At 42.0% G+C, this 16,162-nt stretch overlaps 1 protein-coding gene across 1 annotated transcript in view; it reads left to right on the top strand.

Moving 5' to 3' along the window:
• EXOC4 (exocyst complex component 4) overlaps positions 1–16,162 on the top strand; it is a 348,756-nt gene that overhangs the window by 30,848 nt on the left and 301,746 nt on the right. The window contains exons 4-5 of the mRNA XM_083858929.1: positions 9,697–9,881; positions 11,389–11,498. Of these exons, the coding sequence (XP_083715055.1) occupies positions 9,697–9,881; positions 11,389–11,498 (295 nt within the window). The remainder of the gene's footprint in view (positions 1–9,696; positions 9,882–11,388; positions 11,499–16,162) is intronic.

A 16,162-nucleotide genomic window follows, 5' to 3' on the forward strand; every position in this document is an offset into this window, starting at 1 on the left:
AGGGCAGTTTCTTGCAGGAAGTTTTAGTACCAAAAGCTCCCTCATTTGCATGACCCCAGCTCCTCCTCAGGGTCTCTCAGAGCATCATCAGGAGGCTCTTGGCTCTGCTAATTACAACCTTTCAGCTGGTGAAAGTTTTATTTAAGAGGAAATCAGGCTGTGCTGAAGGTGGGGCAGGGTTGAAATAGAATTATTGCTTTTCCAGGAATTCTGTTTTAAACTCTGGGGTGTAAGAGAGAATTTTATCCCCAGTAAAACATTGCAGCAACACCATGAAAAAAAATTTTTTTTTGGAGGGTTATGGGACACTATAAAATAATCCAGATAAATCTGATTGAATTACTTTGAAAGCGCAGCTTTAAAGCTGGCAGAAAGGTGTAATAAATTCAGGTTTTTTCCTAAAGCATTTGAAACATTTGGGATGAAAATGGAAATGAGAAGTGAAAGGAAAAAGTCTTGGGTAATTTCAGTGATGCCAGTAGATAATTCTGCCATTTCAGGGAAGTCATTTGTTCACACTGGTGGAGAAATTGCAGAATTTGTGTTCAGGTCCAAGTGAGCAGTTGGATAAAACTCTTGTTTTTAGCCCCTCACTTCCTTGAGCATCACTTTTGGTTCCAGCACTTTGTTGCTAGAAAGGCATTGATGAATTACAGCGAGCGGAGGAGGGAGGAGAATGATTGATGGGTGACTGAGGCAAATGCAAAGGAATTAAATTTCTGTAGCTGGAGGAAAGGACAGCAAGTGAGGAACATAATTTTATAAATATTTAAAAGTTTGCCGAGGGAAAACAGTGTTTGGTCATTGCCATTGGAACACTCCAGAAAAATAAAAGCTGCTTGTCCTTTGTGTTAAGGTGTTTCAGACCAGGTTTGCCCAAAATAACCCTTTAACTTTTGTCTGTAGATGTTTTTCTCTCCTTCCCCACTCAAATCACTTTGCTTGTCCCAGGATGAGCTGTTTTCCTGCAAACTGAGCACTTTTTTTGGTGTCTGTAGCTCAAAATGTTTCAAAGTGATTTTCCAAACCTCTCCCCCTCTCAGCTTCACTCATCTGTGTCATTTCCCCCCCTCTTTTTGTGCATCATTTGCTCACACATCCTTTCATGTCGTGGAGTGAGTTCAGCTCTTCCCAAAACACTGCAGAGGAACCATAATCATAATTTATAATTCTGTCTGTGCTTGGTGATTCTTAAAAGGTTTTTTTAAAGGTGAACAAAACTGGGAACAGTTTCTTCTCTCCCCTGAATATCCATGGTGTTAACACCCAGTGCTGTCCATCAGCTCCTCATTAATCCTCATTAATCCTCATTAATCCTCATTAATGGGTTCCTTTGCTCCTTTTCTTATTTTTAGGGAGAAGGAGGCAGTGGCAGTCAGGAATATCATCACTGATCTCTCTGCTTTCCCTGTTTCCCATGATTTTACCTGAAGACTCTCTGTTTTAGGGTGGTTTTTAAATTCAGGGTGATCTTAACTAATTCCTATTCACTGATTTGTCTTGATGCCGTGACAATTTGGTACCAGACAATTCCCAACCTTTGGATTTCTTATTTCTTAAGTTTTCCTTTTGTCCCATTATTTGGCTGGCCCTTCTTCAAAGGTTGAAAATCACTTTTCAGCTTCATCCTGATTCACAGTGCAACAAATCTACAGGTGAAACACAGCCACAGATAAAACTCTTGTCAAGGTTGGAATTAAAAGGTATAAATGCAGTGTAAAGCAGGTTTTATCAGGTATTCATTAAAGTGTTGGCAGCAGTTTGAGGCTCCAAGTGCTTCAAAGACTTTTGGGGTTTTTTGGGTGTTATTCTGTGATTCCCTGCATTGTCCATCAAAAATATGGGAATTTTTGCAGCCCTAAATTCAGGAGTTCCTTGCTTATTTTACTGCTAATGAACTTTTGAGAGATTTTGGAGTTTTGAGGTGGATAAAAATAGAGAAAACAAACAAACCTCACTGAAGTAAATGTTTTCTCACTGCTCTCCATGTACAATTCAAGTCCAACAGCTTTATTTATTCCCCTCTCTTTTCTCAAGTTGCTTTTTCTGTGGCTTTTGCTCAATCTGTCACAGCTCCTCTGCCGAGGCAGAGGGTGACACAGGAGTTGGGTGACACAGAATTGGGTGACACAGAAATTGGGTGGCACAGGAGTTGAGTGACACAGAAATTGGGTGACACAGGAATTGGGTGACACAGGAATTGAGTGACACAGAAACTGGGTGACACAGGAGTTGGGTGGCACAGAAATTGAGTGGCACAGGAGTTGGGTGATACAGAATTAGGTGACACAGGAGTTGGGTGACACAGAATTGGGTGGCACAGGAGTTGGGTGACACAGGAGTTGAGTGGCACAGAAATTGAGTGGCACAGGAGTTGGGTGATACAGAATTAGGTGACACAGGAGTTGGGTGACACAGAATTGGGTGGCACAGAATTGGGTGGCACAGGAGTTGGGTGACACAGGAGTTGGGTGACACAGAATTGGGTGGTACAGGAGTTGGGTGACACAGAATTGGGTGGCACAGAATTGGGTGGCACAGGAGTTGGGTGGCACAGGAATTGAGTGACACAGAAACTGGGTGACACAGGCATTGAGTGACACAGAAACTGGGTGACACAGAATTGAGTGACACAGGAATTGGGTGGCACAGGAGTTGGGTTACAGAGGAATTGGGTGGCACAAAATTGGGTGGCACAGGAATTGGGTGACAGTGGAATTGGGTGGCACAGGATTTGGGTGACACAGAAATTGAGTGGCACAGGATTGGGTGACAGGGGAATTGGATGGCACAAAATTGGGTGGCACAGGAATTGGGTGGTACAGGAGTTGGGTGATACAGAATTAGGTGACACAGGAGATGGGTGACAGAGAATTGAGTGGCACAGGAGTTGGGTGACAGAGGAGTTGGGTGGCACAGGAGTTGGGTGACAGAGGAGTTGGGTGGCACAGGAATTGAGTGACACAGAAACTGGGTGACACAGAATTGAGTGACACAGGAATTGGGTGGCACAGGAGTTGGGTTACAGAGGAATTGGGTGGCACAGAAATTAGGTGGCACAGGAGATGGGTAACAGAATTGGATGACACAGAATTTGGGTGGCACAGGAGTTGGGTGACACAAAAATTGGGTGACACAGGAGCTGGGTGGCACAGAAATTGGGTGACACCTGGGAGTGTTTCTTGCTTCTGTTCAGCTTCTCACCCCGTTTTGGGTCACACATTTGGGTTGGAATTGGGTTTGGCAGCCACAGGACACAACCCTTGTGCAGTCTAAAGGGTGAGGCCTCCTAAGCTTTTTTTAGTCATGACTTTAATAAAATGAAATGTAAGCCATTTTCTCCCCATTTGTAGAACTTGGAATAATGTGCTTTTTTGGTGTTTTTGAAATGGAAAGAAGAACAACCATCAAACACCATTGTCACTGTCTTCTTCTGACACTTTTCTCCTTAAAGTCCATCCAGTGCCACCCCTGCCATGGGCAGGGACACCTCCCACTGTCCCAGGCTGCTCCAAGCCCCAAAGTCCAGCCTGGCCTTGGACATTCCAGGGATCCAGGGGCTGCTCCAGGAATTTTATTCCAGGGCCTCCCAGGGAATAGAGGGCTCAGCATTTGTGAGTCTTGTGTCTCTTTTTCAAGTCCCAAAATCTGCAGTGTGAGGACTTTTCTGTTTCCAGGCTCAGCCCTTATCTCCTGCACCTCAGGTGTAAAATGGAATTCCCTGACCTGCTTGTTTAGATCTGCCTACGTTTATTTAAGTTGGTTTTTAGTAATTTTCCTTTCCTGTACCTCGTGAAAGTGAGTCCCTTGTAAAAGCAGCAGATCAATTCTCCTTTTAAATGTCAGCTTTGTATTCAGCAGCGAGGCCAGCTGGAACCTTCTGGGTTGTTGCTTATTTATTTACTCTTTTATTCCGAGGGCTCAGCTTTTTCCCTTTTGTCAGATTGTGTTTGTGTTCGATGCTTTTTTTTTTCAATCTCGAGTTCTGACCCACCACGTTGTTTTCTTTTAACCTTTCTCAGTTGTGTGTTCATGTTTTCATATCTGCTTATCCAAATTCAGAACAGGCTGGTTTCTCAGCCAGCAAGGATTTGGTTTTTTTAGTAAAATCTTTAATAATTGAGGAAGGAATTTTTTCCCTGTGAGGTTGCTGAGGCTCTGGCACAGCTTGCCCAGAGAATCTGTGGATTCCTCATCCCTGAAAATGCCCAAGGGCAGGTTGGACGAGGCTTGGAGCACCTTGGGATGGTGAAAGGTGTCCCTGTCCTTGAGAACTGAGTGATCTTTAATATCCCTTCCAACCCCAAACCATTCCATAATTTTATGATTCTATCATTATTTTGGGTTTTTTTCCCCCTCCTTGGAAAAAAAAAAAAAAAAGCATAGAATTGAGATTTTTCACTTTATCTCTGCTCACTTCCAGGCCTGTGGGGGTTCAGCAAAACCTTTGAGGGAATAAACAGATTCCTCTGTGAGCAGATTGGGAAACTTTGGCTGAAGTCAGGCTTGCCCAGAGAATCTGTGATTCCTCATCCCTGAAAATGCCCAAGGGCAGGTTGGACAAGGCTTGGAGCACCTTGGGATGGTGAAAGGTGTCCCTGCCCTTGAGAACTGGGTGTTCTTTAATATCCCTTCCCACCCCAAACCATTCCATGATTCCATAATTTTATGATTCTATCATTATTTTGGGTTTTTTTCCCCTCCTTGAAACAAACAAAAAAAAAGCATAGAATTGAGATTTTTCACTTTATCTCTGCTCACTTCCAGGCCTGTGAGGCTTCAGCAAAACCTTTGAGGGAATAAACAGATTCCTCTGTGAGCAGATTGGGAAACTTTGGCTGAAGTCAGGGGAGAGAAAGAAAGAATTTTGACAAATACCTTGTTAGCACTTAAGTTCTCATTTGTTGTAAAATGCTGAATTAAACCCTTTCCAAATTGCCTGTTACACTAAGCAAGTGTTTAGCTGTGTTTTCTTTTTAAGGCAATTAAGCCCTGCTATAAACTGCCTGTGACCTTTAAACAAGCTGCCTAATGGTGCTGGTGCCACGGTTATTTTCTATAAACTTGCAATTTTTAGCTTATACAAAAGCAAAGCTCTTTTTTTATTTTTTTTTTTTTTTCAGGCTTATTTCATCTCTATTTCCTAAAGGGTCTTTGCTTTATTGTAGGTACTAATGAGTAGAGAGAGATAAGAAGATTTGAACGTCAGGAATTACTATCAGATCATCGAAGCCAAATTCTCTGCTCAGCCAGGCCAATATTTTAATTAGTGTTTGACTAAATCACAGTTATTGTGTGTTCATCAGCAGCTTTCAATGGGACAGAGAGCTGGATTCAGGAATTAAAGGATGTGCTGGTGGGGGCAGCCCATTCTTTTGGTACAATTTGCTCATTGTGGAGCAGTTTTATCCCCAAGAATAACAAGTTGTTTATTGTTGATTCTCTTTTCCAGCTGCTCTGAGTTGCTGTGGCTCCTCTCTCCACCCCAACCCTGCCAAAAGATTAACTTGGGGGAGCTCCTTTACCTGTAATTATCTTTTGTGTCCAGCTAGTCTGACACAATGCCATGATCCCCCTGCAGAAAAACAAACACAAATCACTTTATTTCCATTTAACTGAGCCGTGTGTGTAGAAAAAAAGAGCCAGGAAGGACCATCAGCTGCTTTTTGAACCACTTGTAGTCCTTCTGTACATTTAATTTCCAGCTTTTCTTGGGCTGCTTTTCCATTTTCAGTGTTAACTGGAGCCTTGCAGGGTAACTCTTCCTTTTTCTATCCAATTCTGCATCTTTTAGTCCTTTTGGATGCAGCCAGAAGATGATGGGACTGTTAAAAACCAGGGGAGTCTAATTGGCATCTCTTGCATAATCCAAGTTTTGTTGTCTCAAGAGCTGACTGGGGACATAAAGTCAAAAAAGTTGATCTGCCTTTAGTGTATATTTAATTATGTGCAATTTTAAATTGATTTTTTTGCTTCCTTTTGGTCACTTTTGCTGTTCTGGGCTGGTTTAAACCTCATATTTTTTATTCTGGAATATAATCTTGGGTGCTGCTTTGTTGTCAGGACCTAAATCATCCTTCTATGAGCAAAACTGCATAGAGGAAACATGTTTGGTTTGGGTTTTTAGCAGAATATTTATATTTGTTGCCATCTAAACCAACTGGAGACCTTCATTTGACTTCCATGAACATAATAAATGGTTGGATATTCCATTTTTTTCCTTAAAAGATGTCCTTGACAGCTGTATTTAATATTTTTTTTGAGCAATGTACTCTTTAGGAACTGGCAAGACAAAACCAGAGCTGAGTAGAAAGTTTAAATTCCCATTCCTTGAATTTCAGAGAAAACTTCTCCTGGATGTCTTGGAATTGTTTTTAATGTACTTTGCTCTGGGTTTCACTTCTTTTCTGGCTCCTTTTTTGTCTCTCAGTTTCTCTGTATGACAAATGTTGCTCCTGCTCCCTGCTCTGGTGGGATTTTTGGCTCAGCTCCCAGGGCAGTTTTATCTCCCCTGAAGCAATTGGAGGGGTTGAAGTGCCTTTGGAATGGGGAAATTTGGGGAAAAATTTCCACCTGCCAAAGGAAGAAAAAAGGAATTAACACTTCCACTTCAGCCAGAGTTTTCCATGTGGCATCTGCTGAGCTGCTCCACTTGTGTGAGCTCTGCCACCTCCTCTGGAGAGAAGGAAATTGGGATTTTCCTTCATCTTTGGGGTGGTTTAATGATGTGTGATGGCCAAACTTCCCCAGCTATTCCCAGATGGGTAATGGGAAGAGTATGGACAGTGTGGTGTGGCAAAATTTAAAAATTAATATAAAAAGTTTGGCTGTCCCATGGATATTCCATTTTTTTCCTGGGCTTGGAGGCCAGCAAAGGAATACACTGCTGATGGATGTTCTTTCAGCAAAGTGCCTTTGGAATGGGGAAATTTGGGGAAAAAAGCTGCACCTGCCAAAGGAAGAAAAGAAGAATTAACACTTCCACTTCTGCCAGAGTTTCCCATGTGGTGTTTGCTGAGCTGCTCCACTTGTGTGAGCTCTGCCACCTCCTCTGGGGAGAGGGAAATTGGGATTTTCCTTCATGTTTGGAGTGGTTTAATGATGTATCGTGGCCAAACTTCCCTAACTGTTCCCAAGTGGATAATGGGAAGTAAGAGGATGGACAGTGTTGTGTATCAAGTAAGGAGATTTAAAACTGAATATAAAAAGTTTGGCTGTTCCATGGATATTCCAGTTTTTTTTCCTGGGCTTGGAGGCCCCAGCAAAGGAATACACTGGTGATGGAGGTTCTTTCACAGAGTGCCTTTGGAATGGGGAAATTTGGGGAAAAAATTCCACCTGCCAGGGGAAGAAGAGAGGAATTAATGCTTCCACTTCTGCCAGAGTTTCCCATGTGGTGTCTGCTGAGCTGCTCCACTTGTGTGAGCTCTGCCACCTCCTCTGGAGAGAAGGAAATTGGGATTTTCCTTCATCTTCAGGCTGGTTTTGTGACGTGTGGTGGCCAAACTCTTCCCTAACTATTCCCAAGTGGATAATGGGAAAGAAAGAGTATGGACAGTGTGGTGTGGCAAAATTTAAAAATTAATATAAAAAGTTTGGCTGTCCCATGGATATTCCAGTTTTTTTTTCTGGGCTTGGAGGCCAGCAAAGGAATCCACTGCTGATGGATGTTCTTTCAGCAGAGTGCCTTTAGAATGGGGAAATTTGGGGAAAAATTTCCACCTGCCAGAGGAAGAAAAAAGGAATTAACACTTCCACTTCTGCCAGAGTTTCCCATGTGGTGTCTGCTGAGCTGCTCCACTTGTGTGAGCTCTTCCACCTCCTCTGGAGAGAAGGAAATTGGGATTTTCCTTCATCTTTGGGGTGGTTTAATGATGTGTGATGGCCAAACTCTTCCCTAACTATTCCCAGATGGATAATGGGAAAGGGAGAGGATGGACAGAGTTGTGTGGAAAGATTTAGAAATTAATATTAAAAGTTTGGCTGTCCCATGGATATTCCAGGTTTTTTTCTGGAGGCCAGCAAAGGAATCCACTGGTGATGGATGTTCTTTCAGCAGAGTTAATATTTACTGGTACTGAGGGAGCAGCTCTCAGCTGGGGCTGCCTGCTCACTGTATCTTTGCTTTTAATTTTTAATGTTTGGCTGACAGGTTTTGCTCTGAACCGAGATCCTGAAGTGCGAGCAAATGTCTCATTTCACTGACAGCACCCTCAGTTAGCAGGGAATGGGTTTTTAAATTTTATTTTAAACCCCTCCATGCCAAACATGCTCTCTCCACTTTCTTACAACATCAGCACCGAGAGTTTGGAAGCTGCAGAGAGATGCCATCATTTATTTATTAGTTAACTGGAAATCTCTGTTAAATAGAAAAGCAACTGGGAGGGATGCACAGATTTTAGGCACTGATTTGTCATTCCTGGTGGGTTTTGTCTGTGTTTGGGTTTTGTCCACTTTTATTTTTGAGGGTAGAAAAGGAAATAAGGAAATTTCAGTGCCCAGGAAATGTCAGCTGGTCGTTATTTCAGATTTTCAAATGGTGTAGCCATAGGGCATAACCCTCGTGCAGCCTAAAGGATGAGGCCTCTTAAGCTTTTTCAGTCATGACTTTAATAAAATTAAATTTAAGCCATTTTCTCCCCATTTGTAGAATTTGGAATAATGGGAGTTTTTTGGTGTTTCTGTAAATGGAAAGAAGAACAACCATCAAACACCATTGTCACTATCTTCTTCTAACACTTTTCTACTTAATAATCCTCTTATTTGGGGATAAACCACGCTTTGATTTTTTATTAAAGAACTGTGTTTTCACTAACTTGTTTTATACATACTGCTTCATATTTGAAGGCTGCGCATTAAATCTCAGTTATTTGGATGTTGGACCCTTCTACATAATTTGTTTGGGAACAGAAATAAAATATTACTTCAAGATTTTCTGCTTTAGAAGGGTTTTAAGGATAGAATCATCCTGGGATTCAGACACTCTCCTAATCCAAGAGGAAAATTGCAAAATTGAATGAATTGATGGCGAGAGTTGAACAAATCGATGTCTGAAAATCGTCCCGTTTTCCCCCCTCTGTTGGATTATCCCTTTTTCTGACCCAGAGATGGGGCAACTGAGAGGTGTTTTAAAAACTTTTATTCCATTTTCAGTCTCATGTGAAGGGTGAGATGATACAGATGTTACAATTCACTCCATCACAATCAGAAGCCAAACTATTTCCTAATTACAATACGTGTTTTTTTGGCCCATCAGCTTTTGCCACACAATGCTGTTAATGCCTTAAAGCCAATCATCTATTAAAATACCCCATGTGGGTCTTGCTACAATGCACCTTTCATAGTTCTATTTCTCCAAAATATCTGGTCTTATTTGCAGGGTCATCATTTGAAATTTGTTTCTAGTTCAGTCTTCCTCAACAATGTCTGTCCTATTCCATGGAATTTCTAAGTCAGCATTTCTAAGTCAGCATTTTTATCCCAAAGTTTGCACACAGATGGACAGGACTGTGTGAGCCTTCTGTCAGGCTTTGAGAATCCTCTACAAATCCATTTCCCACCTTTCCCCCTCTCCCTTGAACAAGATTCAGACCCTCCCCAAATCCAAGAGGAAAACCGCAAAACTCAATGAATCGATGGTGAACATTGAACAAATTAATATCTAAAAATTGTCCCTTGTTTTTTCCCCCCTCCCAGGTGTCAGCAGTGGATTCCCTGGAGGGTCCCCTCCTGCAGGTGGAGGGGCTGAGTGACCTGAGGCTGGAGCTGCACAGCAAGAAGATGAACCTGCACTTGGTGCTGATCGACGAACTGCACCGGCACCTCTACATCAAATCCACCAACCGCGTGGGGCAGCGCGGCAAGGACAGAGCCAGGCTCGGGTGGGACAGCCTTCCTCACCCCCAGCCACAAAACCTGCAGCTTGCACCCCAAAATTGCATTTCTGCCATGGAAATCCTTCAGGATTGTGCCTGTGGAGAGCAGAAATTCAGATTTGTTGGCGCAACTCCGGAGCGCGTTCGCGGTCTTTTCGCTTTTCTTGGGGTTTTGCTGCTCCTCGCAGCTGCTTTGTGCATTATCTCCCTTCTCTGATCTTATCCCTTTCTTATAAATATAATCACGAAGCTCAGGTCAGGGAAAAACTGCTCATTTTCTAAGAAATATCCAAATTTTAAAAGCCTCCCAATCAACAATAACGTGACATGGTGGAGGCTGCAATATTTAAGTGTCTGAGCTGAAATGTGTTGGGTTTTGATGTGTTTACAAAGTGTTTTAAAGGTGTTGAAACTTCTTCCCTGGTTGGTTGGTTGGTGCCTGTGGTCAGTGGAAATTCAGTTAATTTCCAGTTAAATTCAGTTAAACTGTGGTCAGTTAAATTCAGTTAATTTAGGCTATTTTTTCCCTGATTTTGCTAATTCTGAGTTGTTCCAGGGAAAGGAAGAAAGTGACTGGAAAAGAGAGACAACAGTGCTGGGAGATAATTTTTGCAAAATAGGAGAGGTGGAGAGTGAAAGGGGAACCAGCACTTGATAGAGATGCAGAGAAAAGATAAATCAGCTTTTTATTGTGGGAATGAATAAAAATCTCCATGCCAAAAAAACACGAGGCAAGACAGCCAGTTGCATTAAATGAATTTATGAAAGAAAAGATTGATTGAAATTGAAATTTCTAGGAAGGAGGGTTGCTAGCAAATCATCAGTCTCTTCCTTACTCATCTTCTTAATTAAAAACAGCCACAAAGCTTTGGTGTGCCCAGACTGGGGGACTTGCTAATTAACTGCACTTTTGTGTGGCTGCTCCAGGGACCTTTCTCTTACTCTGGATTCTCTTTTTTTTTTTCACTTTCCCTGATGCACATTGCAGATATTTGATAACAGTAATTCTTGCAGCAAGGGTGGCTTGTTGGTTTGGGTGGTTCTTCTGCAGGAGAAGCTTAATCCTTGTTTTTTCACTTTTCCATGAGCATTTTGACCTCTGAGCCAACATCCTGAGCTCCATTGCAGGAACTTTCCACATTTCTTTCTCCTAAAAATGATTTCTTGTTTGTGTCCCCCTTGCCCCTTGCAGTGGGACACATTTTTGGCAGCTAATATAATGTGGATTTATGATGAGAATGTGGAAAATGTTTTAATTTTTGGGTGAGGAGGTTCCTTTGGGAAGGGATGCTCATGGATGTGCCCAGAACGGGAATATGAAGGGCAAGAAAAAGAGTGGAGGTTTCTGGTGGGATTAAAGAATTTTTGAGAAATTAAGAAGCTGACAGAAGGCATGGAAATGGGAACTTGTATTTCTTAGGCTTAAAATGTAAGGAATAAGTGGATTATTTGTTGTGAATAAATATTGTAAATAATAATCAACTGTTTCCTTTAATTCTTTCCCCTCACGTAGGTCCCTTGTGAAAGACTCCTCTCCTGTGCCTCTGATGGATGTCACTAATTTATCTACACCTCGGAAATTCCTTGAGACTTCCCAGTTCAGTACTCCTGGAAGCACCAGCAGTGAGTATTTAAACCATTTGTAAATCTTCAGCTGATTTTTTTGCTGGAGTAGGAGGAGGCAAATCATTCCCTCATGGCTCAGGGGAGACAAAAAACCTGGAGGTGATTTGTGCAGAGTCACAAAACGAGTGGGTGTCGTGTCTAAGGGCAGAACTTGCTTCTTTTCCTCATGGAAAATCATCTTTTCCCTCTCCTAACCCCCACCAGCTTCAGTTTTCTGTGCCTGTTCTCACCTTGATCATGTTCTTGATTACCTTGAGCAGCAGAGATTTGCAGTGGGTTCATTCTGAGTGGAGTTTGTTTGTTTTTTTTTTTTTTTTTTTCCTCAGTATTATTTACTGCAGGCAGCCAGGTTTGTGTAGATATGACTGAAGTTTTTTGATTGCGATGGAGGCAAAAGGTCAAATCTGTTCCTTGTGGGAGCTTTGTAACTTTGACTAAAGGTCTGGCTGTACACAGGAATAATCTGGGGCTGATCTTTTTATTCCTGTTACTGCAACAAACACCCAGGAAAACTTCTTTTCACTGCTGCTTTTGTCTGAGCCTTTAGAAGGGCTGCAGAGAGGGGAAATTAATCTTTGTATTGTTTCAGGAGATTAATAAGTGGGGTTGTCCTTGATGAATAATACACAAGTGACCTCCAATCTCTTCCCCCTTTCAAACCTGTTTCAGTATTCCTCAAATGCAGAGAATCTTTCCTCCTCTTCCCAGCCTTATTAATTCTTTTGTCCTTTTGTTTTTAGTTTTGTCACACTTGCCTCTAAGATTGTTCCATTTGATTGCTCTTATCTTCTGCTCCTGGAGGGGTTTTGTTCCTCTTTGCTCTGCTCCTGCCAGGCTGGTCTTGGAGCCTGGAGCTGTTTTTCTGTGTCCTGGAGGTTTGTGAAGAGTCACAAATTTCCAGAACTGGAAGGAAATTGCAACCTGGTCACTCAAAACCTGGAAGAGAAGAACCATATAAAAATTCTGAGAGAAAAAAAAATAAGAATTCCTGTTCTGCTCTGTGATCAATGGGAAGTTCAGTTTTCTTGCAAAAGAACACAGGATTTTGAGAAATTGAGGAAATAAACCACAAAAATCTGAATCTCAGCCTCACCACTGGAAATAGAATTGTTTGGGTTTGAAGAGACCTGAAAGACCATCTTAGTTCCAACCCCTCTAAATGTTAAAATACTCATTTTTTCAATGATATTTATAGCGTCTGCTATTTTCTCCCCCTAAAATATTAGTCTTTTGTATTGTAATAAAACCCAAAAAGTCTGAAGTTTTGGAGCTGGTGGTGATCTCCCACCTCAGAGCTGAGAAACAGAGCAGGAGATGCTCTTCCTGATCTTTTTTTTTTTTTGCAGATCTCTTCTTCTTCTTCACACCCAATACACCAGAAAAATCTTTTCTTTGTGCTCTGCATCCCCCAGTGAAGCCCTGGCCAAGTGTCCCTCAGCCTGGCAAAGATGTGGATTGTCACAAAAAAACATTTCATCAGCATAAAACATGCACATGGTTCTGCTTCAAGTGCACAATGTACTTATGTAGATTTTATTTTCCCCCTCCCCTGTGTAATTTTATTTAAAAGTAGCCTTTTCCAGGACTGCACAATTAGCAGAGAATTTCCAACTTATGCCTTTGCATAACAAAAGCTGTTCCTGCCTGTCTCCACTTAAGTTCTTGGGCTTTTTTTATTGATGAAACAAAGTGTCTGTGCATATTAATGGGTGTCTTTCTAAAGCACTGACTCATTCAGCCTATCCCAGCAAAGATGCCAAAATTTGGAGTCCTTCCTGCACTCCCCTTCCCCGAGGAGATGTTTCCTTGTGCTGGAGAATCTTTATAAGGAAATTAAGTAAAATAAACAAACTCACCTGAGGATTGGAGATGTGGCAGCTCACAAGTAACACTTTCCCTTCATGCCAGTTCACAGAAATAATTTAATTTTTTTTTTGTCTGCTTGAACTTTCTGTACTCTGAAGGGTATTTAGGAAGGTTCTTGCTTTGCCAGGCTCTTCCTAGAACTCTGAAATGTGCTCATTAAACCAGCAGTGCCTTTTTCTGGGAAATCTGGGACAATGCTTCTTAGAAATCCAGCAGAAGATGAGCTGGTGAGGACAATAAATACTGCTGTGGGTGCTTAGGTAGATTTGATGCTGAATTGCTGATTTATTTCAATGATTTTTTTTTTTTTTTTTTTTTTTTGTTTTGGTTTTTTTTTTTTTTTTGTTTTGTTTTGGTTTTTTTTTTTTTGAGAAAAAAGAGTTTATAGGGCCAGGCAGTGTGGTGGTTCTGAAATCAGGTCTAGGAACTGCTCTTGACTCTTTTTCTTCAAGAACCAAAGATTTCTGTGACAACATGTAGAGACCTCTAAACTTGTTCCTGCAGAGTCCCTGCATGAGCCAGAGCTTGGAAAGTCCAATTTTCAAGGTGAATCTAAAAAATGTCACTGTGCCAGTTCGTTGTCACAGGTGCCTCCACTCCAAACATCCTCAATAAATCTTCAAAATGTTTCTTCTCTTTTTAGAAACCTCACCTGAGGATCTGACACCAGTGGGGTAAATTGCTTTTGTCATTTTTTTCTTAAAATTAAATTATCTGGGGATGTGTTTGGGGAAGGAAAGGGAATTTAAAAGGAGATTTTAGATTTGTATGGTCAAAGCCAAGAAAGTAACACATAATTGCTCTGTTTAGTTTCATGAGTTGTTCCTCTGTGTGGTCCCAATATCAAATAATTGACTGCAGTGCATTTATTTTTTTTTTTTTTTTTTTTATTTGGAGACTTGATTTTCATGCTTGTATAGATTAGGAGGATTTTGAGGTGGATTTTTTTCCGGGTTTAGTAGCAATGCAGAAAATTCCCCAGATCTTCCAAGGACCCATTTCTGTAGGAATTGCCCATTTGCAGCTCCATGAACATGTCAGAACAAGGACTCAGCACCAGGAATTAGCAAGTGATGTTCCTTCAAATCTGAAATTATGCCTTTGGGCCACCAGGAACCCGTGTGCTTTTCCTCCTCTGGAAGGATTGAAGGTACAAAAGGAGATCACCAGAAGGGCATAAATCATGGAAAATAGTACATTAAATTTTACAAGGCTCCCATAAAAGCTCGTGGATAATGAAACCTTCAGTAATGAGGAGCAGCAAATTTTGGCTGTTCACTGGAATGAAAAACAAGACCCAAGAGCCTTTTTCTTTCAGCTGCTTTGCTTAAATCAGCTCCCAAAGTTGGCTTTTTTAGGGATCAGGCCAGAGCTATTAAAAAGCTCCTTGCAGCAGGTTGGTTCCTTGGGAAATGGCAGCGCTGAGCAAATGAATTCCAATTGGAGCAGAGGTTTTTGTAGGGCATCATCAGAGCAAAGGATCAGGGGAGTTCCCCCTCCTCTGTAAATCTGGAATTAACTCCTTCTTTCCTCTGGTGAAGAATCAGTGATGCACATGTGGTTTTAAACCACAGCTTGAATGCAGAGTTGAGCATTTCCAGATGAAAAAATGGTTTGGTTGATGAAAAAAAATTTGTGAAAACGGCTGCAATTTTATTAGAGAATGTGGCAAAATCATCATTCCTTCAAGGTGTTGTCTTAGAAGGCTTTTGATGAGATGCATTTAAATGTTCTGCTTCACAAGAGGTTTGCAGACTTTGTTGGGACAAGAGGATCAGCTCAGTCAGTGGGTTCAGGAAAGGCAGGTCCTGATCTTCTGTGGACAAAAGTGACCCCCTTGGGGGATGAGGGAAAGGCTGGGGATGTGTCAGGTCTACCTGGACTTTGGTGAAGCCTTTGTTTCCCTGGAGAAAGCTGTTAAACCTTCATCAAAGACTTGGGTGAGGAGATCCCTCAGCACTGACACTGGGTTGGGGGTGGGAATTGATCTGCTGGAGGCTTGAAAAGCTCTGCAGAGCCCTTGGGTGGGTCCCATCTGCTCCAGGGACCCATGAGTGGTCTGACCATTGGACTGGACCATTGGTGGTGTGGATTGACCATTTCCCTTGGATTCTGGGGCTTTGTCCTGCTCCCCATCCCTGCCTTCCCCTGGCTGCCCTGAGATCAGGGAGTTGCTGTTAAAGACTGAGAGAAGACATTTGGTGCCTCAGCCTCTTTCTTTTGTCACTGTTTCCACCACATCCAGCAGAGGATGGAGATTCTCCCTGGCCCACCTTTGCTTGCTGGTGTATTTATAGAAATATTTTTGTTGTCCTTTACAGCAATAAGCAGGTGAAGTTCTCGCTGGGCTTTGGCCCTTCTCATTTTCTCCTTTCACAACCTCACAACATCCTTCTGTTGCCCTGATTTCAGCCTTCTGATCTTGTTTACATGATTCTACTGGAGTTTCTCATGCATTTAACATAAACAAAAGTAGATTGTTTTTGCATTCCTCTCTGTGATAAACTGCTGGTTTGACCACTGAGATCAGAGGGGTGTTCCTCTCATCCCCCAATCCTTGATCAAATTCCAAATCCTATTTAAACCCCAAATCATAATAAACTTTCTCTGCTCACTTCACAACCTGACTGGTGAGTGTCAGTTCTTTCGTGTCGTGCTTGTGACATCCTTCTGTTCCTCCTGGGCTGAACTTCTGCCTCTTCCAAAGGCCAGGAACTCTCCTTTTCCCCTGAATTCCAGTCAAAGCTTTCTGTCCAGCCAGGCTGGTCTTTCTCCTGCCTGCTCATCCCTTGGCT

The sequence above is a fragment of the Zosterops lateralis genome (genome assembly GCF_965231275.1).
Source record: "Zosterops lateralis genome assembly, chromosome: 4".
Classification (NCBI taxonomy): domain Eukaryota; kingdom Metazoa; phylum Chordata; class Aves; order Passeriformes; family Zosteropidae; genus Zosterops; species Zosterops lateralis.